The sequence below is a fragment of the Dromiciops gliroides genome, chromosome 3 (assembly GCF_019393635.1).
Source record: "Dromiciops gliroides isolate mDroGli1 chromosome 3, mDroGli1.pri, whole genome shotgun sequence".
In the NCBI taxonomy this organism is placed as follows: domain Eukaryota; kingdom Metazoa; phylum Chordata; class Mammalia; order Microbiotheria; family Microbiotheriidae; genus Dromiciops; species Dromiciops gliroides.
In genome coordinates this window covers 171,159,467-171,176,770 of record NC_057863.1, presented here as the reverse complement: position 1 = coordinate 171,176,770, position 17,304 = coordinate 171,159,467, and the positions used below count along the sequence as shown (strand labels likewise).

At 33.6% G+C, this 17,304-nt stretch overlaps 1 protein-coding gene across 1 annotated transcript in view; it reads right to left on the bottom strand.

Annotated features, from left to right (window-relative positions):
• MYO16 (myosin XVI) overlaps positions 1 to 17,304 on the bottom strand; it is a 746,727-nt gene that overhangs the window by 464,015 nt on the left and 265,408 nt on the right. Inside the window, 1 exon segment of the mRNA XM_043997806.1 lies at positions 13,103 to 13,253. Within this exon segment, the coding sequence (XP_043853741.1) occupies positions 13,103 to 13,253 (151 nt within the window).

The window sequence follows — 17,304 nt, the reverse complement described above, 5'->3', positions numbered from 1 at the left end:
AACATTTGTTCTGCTAAGCCTGAAAAAGCTATCATAGACAGCTCATTGGGATTCTTAGAGATTCTGATCAGTGGTACAGCTGTTACACTAGAGAAAGTATTTGACTGACTGTTTAAAAAAATGTCAAGACACACTAACCTTATAGCATTAAGTGCTTAAAAATGCACCAAAGGAATGGATGAAGTGACAGACTCTCTGGCCTTAAGCATAACAAAATTTCACACTGATTGTGAAGGAAACTATGACATCATTAATATTAAGATAGATTTTCCCTCGAAATTGTTGTCTCTCTGCTGTTAGGTCACAAGGGTGGGAAAGACATGTATGAAATGATGTATTGGAAAGTGAGAAGAACCAAGAGAACACTGTACAGAGAGACAGCAATATTGTTTGATGAAAAACTGAATGACTTGACTTTTCTCAAATATACAATAATCTAAGACAATTCCAAAAGAATATTGATGAAACATATTATCCACCTCCAAAGAAAGAACTGATATTGATGGAACAGACTGAAACAATATTTTTCACATTCTTTCATTAAGTGACAAATATGCTAATGTTTTGCATGATCATATATGTATAATCCATATGGAATTGTTTCCTGCCTTAGAAAAGGGGGAAGGTAGGGAGGGAAGGAGGGATAGAGATTGGAACAGAAAAACATAAATAAAAATATTTAACCTGAAAAAAGGTGGGGGAGGGGTGTGCTGGGAAGGGTACAGGATATATATAGATATAGATATGTGTATGTATATGTGTATACAGATACACATATGTACACATATATGAAGGTGTTATATATGCACAACATAGAAATACACATGTGCATATGAGTTATTTAGATCTCATTTATATAGAAATTATATTTAAACAAATTTGTCATATATATTATTTATATAAATTTATATGTATGTTATTTATAAAACAGCTATGTACCTGTATATAAAAAAGAAAACTACCTCTTTATAAAAAAAGGAAGAGGAAGGATTTAATATCCTAAGTTATATGGACTAGAATATATCTAGGTATATCTAAACATAATAACATAGAAAATATACATTATACATTTCATATATTATGCATGTGTATATTATGTCTGTTTGATATATGTATAAAATTTAATTATATATCACAAACTAAATTAGACAGATTTTCTGAAGCTTGCCTTCCTTTTTGTCATCCTTAAAATACATATGTATGTGAGAATCCAATTAATTAAAAATTATGAAAAATGCATTTTTGAAAATATAGCTAGTTAATATTGATATCCACATGTGTTGTTTGGTGAATATCAACATTCTATGCAAGAACATGGGAAGAAAAATGAACAACAGCAAGACATTATACTGTACATGATTGTTATATTTTCAATGAAGATTTCTTTCTTTTCTTTCTTTCTTTCTTTCTTTCTTTCTTTCTTTCTTTCTTTCTTTCTTTCTTTCTTTCTTTCTTTCTTTCTTTCTTTCTGCATGCAGGGGCAGTGAGAATTGAGTGACTTGCCCAAGGTCACACAGCTAGTAAATGAAAAGTGTTTGAGGTGGGATTTGACCTCAGGTCTTACTGAATCCAGATCTGGTGCTTTATCCATTGTGCTACCTAGCTGCCCCCTCAATGAAGATTTTAAACGGTAACTGTGTTGAAGAAGAAATCTTAGGACAGAAAATAAGATAAATCCAAGTGTCTGAGGTCAATAGAATATTTGTTTGTAAAATCTGAACAAGTATTTGGTGCAGATGGAGTGCAAGAGGGAGAGTAACATAAAGAGGTATCTTCCTAATTATTGTATACTGGATACCCAGTATATCCACACATCTTTCAGTGGAGGGAGAGAGAGAGAGAGAGAGAGAGAGAGAGAGAGAGAGAGAGAGAGAGAGAGAGAGAGAGAGAGATGGATAGATAGATAGATGATTGATAGATGATAGCTTATAGATAATAGATGATGATGATAGATAATATATAGATGATAGTTGATTTACAGATAGATGTTAGATATAGATAGATAGATAGATAGATAGATAGATAGATAGATAGATAGATAGATAGATAGATAGATAGATAATATTCTTATAATTTTCCAGGATATCACCAGAACACAGTCAATTCATGGTTTATAGGATAGGAGAGCAAACTAAGTTTCACAGGTCAAATCTGGCTCACCAAATATGTACACTAAGTGATTTAAGAAAGGACATACAAAAACAGTCAGTGGGCTGGATTTGTCATTACAGTAGTAATTTAGTGACCCATTATATAAGGTAATGCAGGATAAGGGACATTAGAAAATACAGGGAGAGATGAAGAGGTGGGGATGGATAGATATGGCAGATAAGACATAGGAAAAGTGGCAAAAGGGAAAAAGCTAATAGAAAAGAATGAAGTAAGAATCAGTGAAAAAGAAATGGTGATACAGTAACTAGGGTGGAGAGGAAAAGGGGGAAAAATAGAAGAGATGATAATGACATTGAATACATATTTTGTTCTTTTCTTAGATGTTAGCAATATTCAAAATTCTTAGTAGGCTAATACTGATATTCATTATTTAGTTTTTAGTCTGGAACATTGCATATGTATTTATAGACTATATTGAAGGCATAATGAGCTTTATCATATGCATCACTAAATAATCAAGAGAAACTTTATTTCCAATAAACAGGCATTAATTTCTATTATTTCTATATTCATATGTATCTATACATGTGCACATACAAAAATTAGGATTATTGAGTGGTTAAATATGATTAAATATTTATTATTTAATAATATTATTAATATCACTAAGGACAAATTATCAAAAGACATAATCAAACACATAATCTGTCTATCTATCTGGATACATAGCCATACAGTTATCCATTCCACATCATGGGCGTTAGGGGCATGGCACCCTCAAGATATGGAAAATCCACATAAATTTTTGGCTCTCCCTTGGTACCAGAAAAGAAGTCTGAAATATTATGGTACTAAAAGATAAAATGTTGATATTATACAACTTTCTCTCTACCTATATATGTATGTGTGTGTATGTATATATATATATATATATATATGTATATATATGTGTGTGTATATATGGGTGTACATATATATGTATGTACATGTGTATGTATTATGTATGTTGTATTTCTCAGTTTCTAAAGTTTTTCTCTGTCATCTTCTATTCTTTAAGAACTATTTGCGGCTTCCACAAAACTTTGAAAAGATACCATGTAATTTCTTGTGCTGACTCACAATATATTGAAGTCACTCTGGACAAAGTCATGATTTGGAAGGGATAACTGTATATACATTTATAATAGACTTGAATAATTATAGTTTTTCAAACTTATTAAGCAGAAGCCTGCTTAATAACTTTCCTTTTAAAATGCATGAATTCAATTCAGTTACTGAAGAGCCCTGCATTCTCTCTGAGAGAGCCTCATCTACATAGTACATTGAGTATGAATGCATGATCTATTTGAAAAACACCATGTGAAGTACTCTGCTGATCTCAGTTAATAATATATGAACATAAATCTGAATAATGGCTCTTCATACCTTAATGAAAAATTAAATAGCCCATGATTACTTCTAATACAGACTGAATGGAATACCAGTAAAGCAGGATAGAGAATCTGCTTATGCTCAAAACTTTTTTTTCCTTCTTGGTGTAAAATACCTATTTTGAAATAGCTGATAAAAAAGCTAATCAATTTGTGTTGGAAAAGTCCAGGGTTCTTTTTTCTCAAAGTAGCATATAAAAATAGCACTTGATTTGAAAGGATTAACCTTGAGTCAGCAGATCATAATTGAAATTATCTCATCAAAAATAAGTAATTGGAATACTGGTGATCTCAATCAAGGAAATATTATTAGAGGAAAACTGCCAAAATATATAATCAGTAGTAGTTATGGCAAAAAAAAAGTTTTACTGAGAAAATGAAACTAAATACATACCTCAATATTAGAAAGTACAAAATAGGTAACTACAAAAAATGCCCCTGGAAATGCACCATACTTTATATACTCCCATACCACACAATCTCCATGCTAAGAACATTATCACTTAAACATTATTTCATATTCTAAACAATAAACTGTCCTGGAAATTGGAATATCATCACAGACAAAATAGTTACTGATAATTACTGACCTATAAAAGAGATTTACCACACCAAATTTTTATAACTTCAAACTAAGTGTAGCAAAAACTTTGTAAAATCTGGAGAATAAAATAAAACCATATGGTAATATGATGAAGTATACATTATCCAGATTGTTTTACAATTCTTTGAGAGGAATTCCCCTGACTACAGAAAATGAGCTACCTCCTCAATATTCTATTGATGTCTTTTATTTTATTTTTTGCAGGGCAATGAGGGTTAAGTGACTTGCTCAGGGTCACACAGCTAGTAAGTGCCAAGTGTTTGAGGCTGGTTTTGAACTCAGGTCCTCCTGAATCCAGGGCTGGTGCTTTATCCAATGCACTACCTAGCTGCCTTCTCCCCAATATTCTAATTAAATTTCAAAAAGTTTTTTTATACACCCATGAAATGCTTTATATCAGAGTTGTCAAACTCAGCCTTCTGCCTGCAAAACTCCCAAGTGCAGGTAAACAAGGCTAAAATTCGGAAATGTTTAACAAAATAAATGAAAATATACTACAACACTGATGATGTTAATTAGTAGTTTTCTAAGTCAATATGTCTGCAGGATCCACTTCAATTTTACTTTGACATCAATGGTCTGTACTACTGACCATCAGGGAAGAAACTTGTCTTGAAACCATTTCTGTGCGAAGTCCATCTAAAAATGTAAAAAAGCAAGGTGGATGATGATAGGATATGATAATAGTAATAATAACAATAAAATATCAAGGAAAGATAGAGAGTGAATGCTTTGAGCTTGAATCTATAGAGTTCCTAGAAGTATCTTTGACTTCTGTAAGAAAAACACACCAAGCATAAAGCTATTCAGGATTTGTGAAAAGAAACGAAAGTTATTTTTCTCTGAAAAGAGCTCTTAAATGAATGATACCGAAAAAAATTCAAAAGGCCCTCTACATGGCAATATCCACATGAACTTAACCCACAATATGTTAACAAAGATATGTTGAACAAGTGACTGAGTCATGGGATTTTTTTTTGTAGAAATGGAAGGATTCATGTCAGCAATTAATAATCAGCTTACAGACATCAGAAAATACAGAAAGGTTACAATTAAGGACCCCAAACAAATTGATTGATGATGATTATGCAACCAAATGGTGGAAAATTGGCAACATACACTGCAGGTTACGAAAGATTTAGCATCTATCGGATACCTAGAAAAACACAATCAGATAGTTCACTAATATTTATTAACTAATAGGTAACAAATTTCTGTATAACAAATAAAAACCTGCACATAAACAACAAAAAGCCTCATCTGGAAGAAGAAAATCGTTATAGATAATTTTTTTCCCCACAACTTCCCAGACATAACATCATTCCATAAAATTTTAAGGACAATACTTTAATAGGTGCCATCATAATGGATATTCATTATAAATGCTGTCTGATTGACTGGTAGTTGATCAACAATAAGCCTAAAAAGGATTAGCTTACATTTCAGTATTCTTAATTATATTTAGGACAAAGGAAATGGAATAAGCATTACTATAATGTTTACCATGTGCTAGGCAGTGTGTTAAAGTTTACAAATAGTATCTCATTTGATCCTCACAACCCTTCTGAGTAGGTGCTGTTATTATCTCCATTTTACATTTGAGGAAACTGAGATCAACAGAGGTTAAGTGACTTGATAAGGTCACACAGTTGGTAATTGGAACAGTAAGCAAGGTCAATACTTCAAGGAGTTCATCTTTCAGGAAAAGAAAAAAATATAGGGGAGAATTTATTTTTGTTATCTTTAGCTTCTTTTCCTTTCATCCCTTCATTAATAGAGTGCTGGGTCTGGAGTCAAGAATACATGACTTCAAATCTGGCCTCAGAAATTTAATTGCTTTATGACCTTAGGCAAGTCAATTAAGCATGGTCCACCTCAGTTTCCTTATCTGTAAAATGAATATAACAGCACCTGTTACGAGGAACACATGAGACAATATTTGTAAAACACTTTTTAATCATTAAAGCAATACATAGATAGATGTTAGCTTTGATGACATATAACAGTAAGATACAATAGCCTTAATGTTCCAATGGACTTGTTTAAATTATAGATCATTCCAAACTATGGTAAAAGGCAGTATCCACTTATTAAAGAAATAAAAAGTTTAGGGAATTTCTAGGCTGTGACTGGAAAGTTGAAATTAGGTCACTGATTTCCAGGAACTTCGAGGCATGATACTCTAGTTCTTCTAGGAGTGCTGAGAGGGAAAGATAGTCAGGAAGACTGATAAAAACATCTAAACTATAAGACTACCATAGCATCATTTACTTTTATTTTGAGGTTTATAGATTGTCTATGCCAACCTATTCATTACATAGGTGAAAGAAAATGCAGCTCATAAGTCTTAACTGATTTATTCAAGATCCTGAAGCTTAGTAGGGGAAGAAGCAAATTGCTAATACTTTTATAATGATAAATCTATTATCTGTACATAGAGCTTCACAAGAGCCAGACATGAAGGAAGGAGAGAAGAAAGGTAAGACAAACCAGCAAGATTTTCTGAATAACTATTGCTAATCATTGAAGTGAAAGATGGCCAGGAAACTCCTAAATACTAGTAGAAGACTCAAGTCTAGAACTTAAGTGTTCTTTTTTTTTTTAATGTTCATTTAATTTTATAGCCATCTTGACAGTTTAAAAAAATGGACAAGGGAAAGGGTTAGGAAGACTCATTTAAAAAATGAGTTTGTTTCTGTTCATTTCGCTATGTCGCTATCCTCTAAGTTTTCTTTTTTTGACTCAATGAGAAGTTTAAGGTATTTTTAAGAAAGGCATATTAATGGTGTGGTAACTAGTGATTAAGCCTTTGGATACCTGGAAGCCAAATGGATTTGAGATCAGGCCTTGTGCAAATATTTACTACCACCTGGTGGCAGCAAATATAAATTTCATGAAAGAAATAATGAGAAAATGCTATATTTTTCAAATGCCAAATTAATGTTATAGCTAGTGAGAAAACATGTGTCACAAAATATATTTCTTCTAACTTATGCATCCTTTCATCCACACACATGGTTCTTCCTTGAGAAGACCACCATCTTTATTTGCATTTAGTCCCATCCCATCATCCATATCACACTTCTATAGAAGTTTGCAACTCCAGCCATTTTCTATTAAATCTTCTATCTCTCCCTAATTATTGTTTGATTCTTTGTGGCTTCCCAACATGTCCAAATTTCTCCCATCCTTAAAAAAGTAAAACAGAAAACATTTAGTAGATGCTACTATCTCCTCAAGCTCTTGTCTTGAAGCCCTTCTAATTTTCTCTACCAATGTGTGTGAAAAAAAAAACACAACTGCCTATCCTCACTATCTCCTTTCCTCCTCTTGCTCCTTATAGCATTGCAATCTGGCACCTTACCTCATCACTAAGATGAAAAAAGCTCTCTCTCCCGTTGTAGTTCTCAGTTGTATCTTAAGGAACAAATCCTTTTTTTTTTTTCACCCATCAGTTCTCATCCTTCTTAATCTATCTGCTAAAATGAGCACTTTTGCCTTCCTTTTCCTCCTTCCTTTTATTACATTCTCTCCTGTCTGGTTTGTTAAAGATTCTCTTTTGATTTTTTCCCCTTCCTGTATGACTGCGTTCTCTTTCACTATCTCTTTTGTTGGTTCATCATATCACACTTCCTAATTTGGGATATTCCCCAAGGTTATATCCAGAGATCCTCTTCTCTCTCTGCACTTTATTTCTTGGTATTCTTCTATTATGGGTTTATTTTTTTCTATTACAAGTTTAATCATCATCTCTATATACAGGACTCACAGATCTATATAACCACATGCATCGTCTCCTCTCAGGTTTAGTCCTTAATCATCAATTACCTATTGAACAGTTCCAACTGGATATCCTGGAGATATTTAAAAATTTTATATGTCAAAAACTGGACTCATATTTCCTTCAAAATTATCCCTCTTCTAAGCCTTCCTATTTTGGTTGCAGGAACAATCATTTCTCCAGTTTCCCAGGTTCATGACCTCAGCATTATTCTTGATTCCTCAATATTCCTCACCAGACAGAACAAATCTGTCATCAAATATATATATATATGTATATATATATATATGTATATGTGTGTGTGCATGTATATGTGTGTACATATATATGTATATGTGTATGTGCATGTATATGTGTGTACATATGTATGTATGTATGTATGTATGTAGAACAATTCTCAGATCCATCTCTTCTACCATCTTAGATCAACTCTTCATTACCTCTCACTTAGATAATTGCAAAGCAGTCTTTTTCCCACTCTAGTCCATGGTACAAACTGTTGCCAAAGTATTTTCCATAAAGACTGATTTATTACGCATTCTAATCAACTTAAATAGCTCTCTATTTTCTCTATGAGGAAATATAAACACTACTTAGCTTTTAATGATTTTCATAATCTTCCCCAAACCATTATTTCTAGCCTCATTGAACATCACACCCCAACATCATCCTATCAAGATCCAACAACACTGGCCTCCTTCTCACACATATTTCTTGCTTCCATGCCTCACACTGGCCATCCCTCATGTATGATGCATATGCTTTCTACAACTTAACCTCATTGAATCCCTTTCTTCAATATGTAATGCAAATATAATTTGCTGATTAATGCAACAACTCTGTGCCTCCCTCCGAAACTACTTTGCATTTAATTATTTTGTACTCTTTCTCTTTATGTTCACTCCATGGGTATATATGAAATTATTGTTACCTCCTTTAGAATGTAAGATGCCTTTGAGCAGGTACTGTTTCTTTCATTCTTTGTATTTGTATCCCTAGTGCACAGGACAGGGCCTGACATTTAGTAGGTGTTTAAAAATGCTAAATATGTAGTTAACTGAAAATCACTACCCCTTTATGATTTAGCAATCATAATGACAAGTAACAATCATTTATTTGTGTCAGCTTCACAATCTACTTTATCTGAATCACCTTGAGATAGCAAATGACTAGGTGTCTGAGAATTGCTGTGGAAAAAATAAATAAATGTGCATACATACTTGTAACTATATATATTTTGATGTATTCATGTGAATACATGCATATATATGAACAGAAAAATATGCACCCATGATACATTCACATAATACACATATATGTAATTGCATATAGATATATTTCTATTTATATGACATTTACATGTATTTATATCATGTGGTAAAAGAAATGGCAAACCACTCCAGTAGCTTTGCCAAGAAAACCCCATGGGCAATATAGTACATGGGGTCACAAAGAGTTGGAAACAAGTGAATGACTAAACAACATCTTGTGTATGTAGACGTGTAAATATAAATAAGTGGATGCGCATGTATATTTATATACATATATGCTCTTACATATACATTTTCTATGTATATATTTGCATACATATAAATTTATTGTGCATATGTATTTATTTATCCTCCTCTCCCCCTCTCTCTTTCATCACCCTATTGCTAACATGGTGATAATCTTTAATCCTAATAGGCTTGGAGGCAGCTAAATGGTGCAGCGGCTAAAGCACTGGCCTTGGATTCAGGAGGACCCGAGTTCAAATCTGGCCTCAGACCCTTGACACTTACTAGCTATGTGACCCTGGGTAAGTAACTTAACCCTCACTGCCCCACAAAAAAAAATCTTGTTGGTATTCAGATAACAGATATCACTGGATTCCCATAATTATGGTGGTCAGAAAAAATCTTAAAACACTGATGAATTTTAGGTAGATAAACCTGCTTATTAACTTTCAAAAAGTATATAGTTTCTCTTTTCTCTCTTTCTCCCTTATAGTATTTAAAAATGTGTTAGTGTGGTGTTGTGTGAGGAGGACTGGACTTGGAGCCAGAAGTCCACATTTTAATTCCAGCTTGTCCAATTACTATCTATGTAATCATGAACAATTCATTAAGCAATGGTTAATAAGCACATGATATATGAAAGAAATAGAGACAAAAATAAAAGTTCTATAATCTCTTGCTTAAGGAAATTACATTCTGTATGAGGGGAGTGGAATGGAAGAACACAATATATACAGCAATAACAGCAATATAAGTGAAAAAGATATATGGGTAAATAAGAGAACTAGGAAAAATACAAAAGGCAAAGAACAATTTAGAAGGGGAAAAAAAAGAATTGGTAGGGGAGGAGTGGGGTCATAGCATGCCATACAGAAAATGAAATATGAGCTAAACTTGAGAAAAAACTATAAAGGTTCTAAAAAGCTTAAAAGAGGAGATAGTGCTTTCCAGGAAGCGAATGCCCTGAAACAGAAGACTAGATGTTAAGCACTAGGAATAGTAGAGAAAGCTAAAGGTTAGAAGTAGGGCTTGTGAAGGGGAGATATTTGAAGTATGATTGATCTTGTAAAACAATGGTTGTTGTTCAGTTGTTTCAGTCATGTCCAACTTTTCATGAACCCATTTATGGTTTTCTTGACAAAGACACTTGAGTGCTAACTGTTTCCTTCTCCAGATCATTTTACACATGAGGAAACTGAGGTAAATGGGACTAAGTTACTAGCCCATAGTCAAAACCTAGTTCCTGGGGCTAGATTTGAACTCAGATCTTCCTGATTCCAGGCCCAGAGCTCTATCCACTCTACTACCCAGCTGCCCTAGACTGGATATATAGGTTTTGGAATCATTTATCTAAAGGTGATAATTGTACCTACAGCAGCAGATGAGATCATAAAAGGAGAGAATGTAGACAGAAGAAGAGAGAAACCAGAATATAGAGTGATAACCTCACTTGGTAAACTGTAACCAGAATGTGCTAGAGCGAGCTCCTATTGGCTGATGAGAGGTATCGGTTCAATTTTCAGTGTGAGCATTTATATCTCAAAAACTGGTAAATGCTATAAAACAGGCCTTGAGCTATTCTTTTGTTGGTTTCCAAACTTAAGAAAGTAGTGGGGAAAATGTTAAGAATGCAAATTACACTTAATCATTTAACAGGATATCCCTGATTGCAACACATTGGATACTTATCTTTTATTATTATTCATATACAGATACATATTTAGTTAATATTACATGTTTCCTATAAATTGTTTTTGAAAGTCTGCACATAACATTTATATGATAAACAAGTAGAGAAAAAATGTTTGTGTAGATTAAATATACATAGATTTTGAAAGATGTTAACACCAAAAACATTCCCCAAAATTTGGTAGAAGTAAAACCCTAATACATTACAAAAATAATATGGATTATATGTGCGTATAAACTTGGAAAAAGTTTAGGAGAATTAGACTGTTGATTTAGAGCAGGAATATCCAAGTTGTTATAATTAGTTAACACAAAATTAATCAAAAATTAAGTAATAATAGAAATAAAATAATAATTAGACCATCACCGCCACTTTAGATTTGTAAATATTACTATACTTTCACTTTTACATATGATATTCCATTCAGCTTTACCTAATTGAACTACATATTAATGGATTAGTCTTTCCATTCTTGGAAATATTTTCAGAGATAATTAGCCTAATTCTCCTATGTTACCCCCCTGGAAATGGGCCTTCTCATGCCACTCAAGGTAAAAACCCATCACTGCTATACCTGCTAGAAACAAGAGGTTCTTTGTCCAAAAATGTTTACACTATGCATATTATTTCTCCTGGGGCACATGAAGTATCATTGCTAAGGATTAAATTATGTTTGATATCAGTTTTTTTAATTATGTATAGGTCTGCATTTAGAATAAAAATTAAAAATAGGTGAACAATAATGGTGACAGGTGAATGAATGTATTTCTTCTGAGTAAGAGTGAAATAACACACTTCCCTTAGTGCTAAGTGACCAGCCCAGTGGGGCATCGAGGAGAAAGTACTTCTATTTGGACTTTCACATTGTTTGACTGTGAGACTCAGTACATTGTTGCTTAATGTCTCTAAACCTTAACTCATCACGGGGATAATGATCACCTATAATTAAATGCAGCAACAGAACTGCGTGGACCCTCCCTACAAATTTTTGCCCTATCTTTTCACATTTCTGTTAGCCTTGTAGGTGGGAGATGATGATCAGCCAGAGTCTAGGGTAAGTCTTAGAAATAAATTGGTTTCTACAGGATTTTTTAAAAAGTCAAATCTGAGTTGGACCTCTTGAGGCTTCTCTAAACTTAGGTAGAACTCCTACATCCTACAATCCCAAGCCTAGCTATAAATTTCTTGATCTACAGAAGATGTGAGGTGAATAGCTTATGTCATATATCAAATTATCCAATTAAAGCAAGATCAGAGGACAAGTATTATTGGGCTCTTCTTCCTTAGTGGAGATATGAAGCAGGAATACAGTAATGGGAAGAAGATATTATTTGTTTTCTAAAACTCAAAAGAACAGCAATACTAGCATCCTTAAACCTGAAATTGATAGGTTGTTTTGTAATAGGTTTCTGTATTTATTTTGCTGATAATACTCTAAACTAAAGCATACTAATATACAGGTTTCAGAATCTGAGTAGAGTTTAAAATTATTTTAAAATCACACACACCTCAACATAAATATAGAGGGAATCATATTCTCATGGATTCAAATCAGCAAGGATTAGGACATCAGAGGAATCCAAAAAGTAACATACCTCCGTCAATTTCATTACAATTTCAGGGAAAAGAATTTCTTATTCTGAAAACCATGCCCATTTCCAAATAGCACTAAGAGAGATATACCCAATTCAAATTCTGAAAGAGCAATTTTATTTTCTTCATCATGTTTGTTTTCTTTCTCTTTCTTTCTATCCCCCTCCCTCTTTCTCTATCTCTGCATCTCTTCATCTCTCTGTCTCTCTTTGTCTCTTTGTTCCTCTGTCTCTCTTTCCCTCTCTGTACCTTTCTATTTCTCTCCCTCTGTCTCCCTTTGTCTCTGTCAGTCTGTCTCTGTCTCTTTCTCTCTCTTTCTATGTAATCCTCCCCTCGCTATAGTTAAAAACTGTTGGCAAGGCATCACTACTGGTCTTAGAAAAACAACCACAATACCTGTTCAAGCTTAGCTGGTATATTTGCTGTAGTGTTTTCAGGGGTGTTGTCTTGAGACTGCTGCTTACTTAATCCTTTTGCAGCATCTTTGAACATGGTATCTTTTTCTAGTAAACTGTCTTGCTTTGCAATTGGTAACACCAGTGGACTTCTATAAGAAAGAAGCAAGAAGGCAATTAGTCATGCTTTAATTTCTCCAACAAGACCAATCCTTTAGGACTAATAACCAGTCTGTGTAAGTATAATTCTATGCAGAGAAAAAAAGTGGCTCTTCATATTCTAAAATGAGACATCAGCTGGAGGACTAAAGACTATTCCATTAAATTTGTTGTTAGAGAAGGTGGGCTGTTATTGAAATCCCCGGGTTATTAATTGGAAATTCACATTTTCATTTGAGCTTTAAAAGTTAAACAGCCCAAAGATGGTATTCATGAATTTATATTTGATTATGATAGGTACATAAATCAATAAACAATTTAAAAGTTGAATGACTAACTGAGCTAGATTTTCAAATATGATGATATATTACAAGCACTTCAATAAAGGCAAGGTCATAAAATCCAGTAAGAAAAAAATAAAATGTATCTCTTATGATACCTATTTATATCATGCTAAGTAGATGGAATAATTTTGTTATTTCAAAATATTTGTGTAATAAAGGTCAGTATTATAAATGCTGGCTGCAATGAAGTTCTAAAATGGGAGTAAATGAAAAAATGTATTACTCTAGTTTGACAATATTATGAATTGGATAGATTCCATTATTTCCATACAGTTTGAACTCAGACAAGAAATTTACTCATGTTTCTTGATGCTTCTAATAGGCTTTATTTCCAGATTGTATTATTTTGCCATGTTTATTGTCCCAAGGAGAAATAAGCACCACATAAACATCTAATGTGTATGAGAACACTTTATTAATAAAATATTTAGGCATTTATTTTTGCTAAATTTTGTCATGCTAAATAACCCAATGGTAATTGCATGCATATTTAATTAATTAACAACTGCACATATATATTTTGCATAACCTACTACTTTTATACCAGTCTTTTTCTGTTTGTTTATGTTTTCTTTTCTTTTCTTTTATGGGGCAATGAGGGTTAAGTGACTTGCCCAGGGTTACACAGCCAGTAAGTGTCAAGTGTCTGTGGCCAGATTTGAACTCAGGTTTTCCTGAATTCAGGCCACTGCTTTATCCACTGTGCCACCTAGCTGCCCCTGTACCAGTTTTCTGATTAAAAAATCAAACCCAGAGGAAATTCTTTTCTTGCAAAATAATTATGCTTATGAAGGTACCAAGAAAGCAAAGTGAACAGAGACCACCTATAAAAGAGAATTATGAGGGCCATCTATATAGCACAAAACTTCTTAAACTGTGGGTCACAACCCCATATTGGGTCATGTAATTGAATGTGGAAATCATGAAAAATTTTGAAGTAAATATTTGATTTCTATACCTATATAACTGAGGATGTGTAAAAATTTCTTGGGCGAAAAGAGGCTGTGAGTGGGAAAAGGTTAAGAAATCCTGACATAGCACTGCCCTGGCTGGATAACACAGGCAGATGGTCAATAAACCTGAGGATACTGGCTAACTGACATGTAGGCAGAGAACTTGGTGATTTACACAGTACCCATGTGTTACCTACTGATATAGAGTTGTAGGTTCCTTTGGGGTGGGATGATGCTCAGATAAAAAAGTTTATACAAGGTAAAACCTTTCGATAATTCCCATATGCAGTGTTATATATTAATGTACTAACATGAGATGTTCAGGTAAGCATATCAAGCACCATGGTATATTCAGACTTCTGGGACTTTTCCAAGACTTCTCCAGTTTATAGAATAAGATGATGATGCACTAACTCCTTCCCAGTTTATTACTGTGCTAAATTCTTTGCTTAAATGGAGATTAGATACATGGGGTTGTTTGCAGAAGTAACAAAACCTAAAATGAATTATCAGATTAATATTTTGCTAAAGAAAGAATGTGGGCAAGGGCAGGAAAGGAACTATCTATATGTTATTATGGATATGACTCCAGGTTTTATCCCTGTCAGGTTTAAAGAATACTTATATGCATACTAATCCACAATAAAAAAGTGGGTTTGACCTCCTATGTAGAACTTATAGATAAGAATTGTTATTTTTTATACTGTTATCACACCATCCCATTACAAAACTGCATGGGACTCTAGGGGAGTTTCTTTTTTTTTTAAGCCCTTCGAGGAAAAATCTTAGGGCCAATCAAGATGCTTCCAGATATTCTGGAACTAGGTATTAGGGCAACAGTTTCCTGTACTGTAAGAAGAGGTCACTAATCTAATTGTCTTCAAAGGCAGAGTAGTGTTCAGCACTCCCATTGGATTATTTGAATGGTTCAGATTTTAGTGTCACCTCTAGTCTACATCTTGTCTTAATTCTCTCTGTCTCTGCCTCTTTTTATCTGTCTCTCCATCTGTCTCTGTATCTGGCTGTCTCACCTTTACTTCAAAGATGACTTTCCCAATTAAAAAAAAAATCAGCACTTGTCAGCATAAGTAGAAGAAATGACAAACAACATCTTTTGACTGCACCCTTGGGGCTCAACATGCATAGCTTTTGTGTTTTAGGTCTATCTGGTATTTTTTCAGTAATTCAAACAGAAATGATGGGATTTTACTTGGAGTCCCAAATCTAATCTTAGGGGAAAATATTTGTAAAAAAATGAGATTATTTTTTTTTCCAAATGATAAGCACAGGCAATTCTTAGAAGTGTTTCTCAGTAAATGTGTCTCCCTTATTCATGTTACCTAGCTATACAAGCTCCTACTTCTGGTTCTTGAAAATTCATCTGTTAAACAATAGCAGCAGAATTTTAATAGATAGGCATAACGAATAAAATGGAAGTGTGTCTGATTGTCTGCATGATGACACTTGTTCCATAAATCCCTCAGGACATAGTAATATAATCCAAAGACTGCATGCAGCCAGCTGCAGCCTCCCTAACCATTATAGCAGTGGCACAATAGTTTTCAAATAAGTATGCAGACTCCAGGGTTGTAAACCCTGCTGGAATTTATCTCAGCTGATGCCATTTCACTACAGTTGAGTAGACTGAAGTTGTGTTGATTTTGAAAAACTATAGGTCCTTCTGGGTCAATGCTGCATTTAGAAGAACAACTGTTTCATACAACTATCAAGAATTGCCAATAACAAGCTGGAGGCAGTGAGGAAAACTACTATAGGACCATAATTGTATCTGACTATACCAATTATTTTTTTCTCCATATGCAGATTACATTCTCACTTAGGACAGCATGGCATAGTGGAAAAAGCAAGGGAATCAGAATCAGGAAAGACCTAGGTTTGAATACCATCTCTTCTCTATTACATGCTAGCTATATTTTTATGGGTGTATCAACTTCTCTGAGTCTCAATTTCTTCATTGGTAAAACAAGATAATAATATCCTAGGAGAATGAAATATGATAATACAGTGAAAGTGTTCTATAAAGGTCAGGTTATTATTATTAAAATAGATTATATTCATTTTTACTATTTTAATTCATAGAAAAGCATGAATGAATTTAAGTATTCAAGTATTCAAGATTTGAACACAAATATTGATTTCTCTTGGGAATTTGAAGGCATTAAGATATGGAAGGCAACCAAAGTGAAGCCAATCTTTGTACAAGGTTTCTGTATAGCTTGAAGTGAGCATAGAATAATGGATAGAACATTAGACTTGGAGGCAGGAAATACTAGATCCAAATTCTCACTCCAGTATTTCCTACTATGGGAAAGTCACCTACTATTCTGAGACTTATGGATCTCTCCAATAATTTAAGTTAAAGATGAATTGTAATGTGTGTTGATCCTTTCAAATCCATGAAGTGATAATGACTTGACCTACAGGCTCAGTGGATAGAGTGCTGAGCCTGGAATCAGGAATACCTGAGTTCAAATCCAACCTCAGACACTTAGAAGTTATGTGACCCTGGGCAAGTCACTTAACCTCTTCTTGTCTTAATCCACTATGGAAGGAAATGGCAAACTATTTCAGTATCTTTGCCAAGAAAACCCCATGAACAGTATTGGCATCACAAAGAGTCAGACACATCTAAACAATAGCAGCAGCAGCAGCAACAACAACATTGACTACATACAATGTTTCCTCACAAGATTAGCAAAACATAGAAATAAACTCTCACATTAACT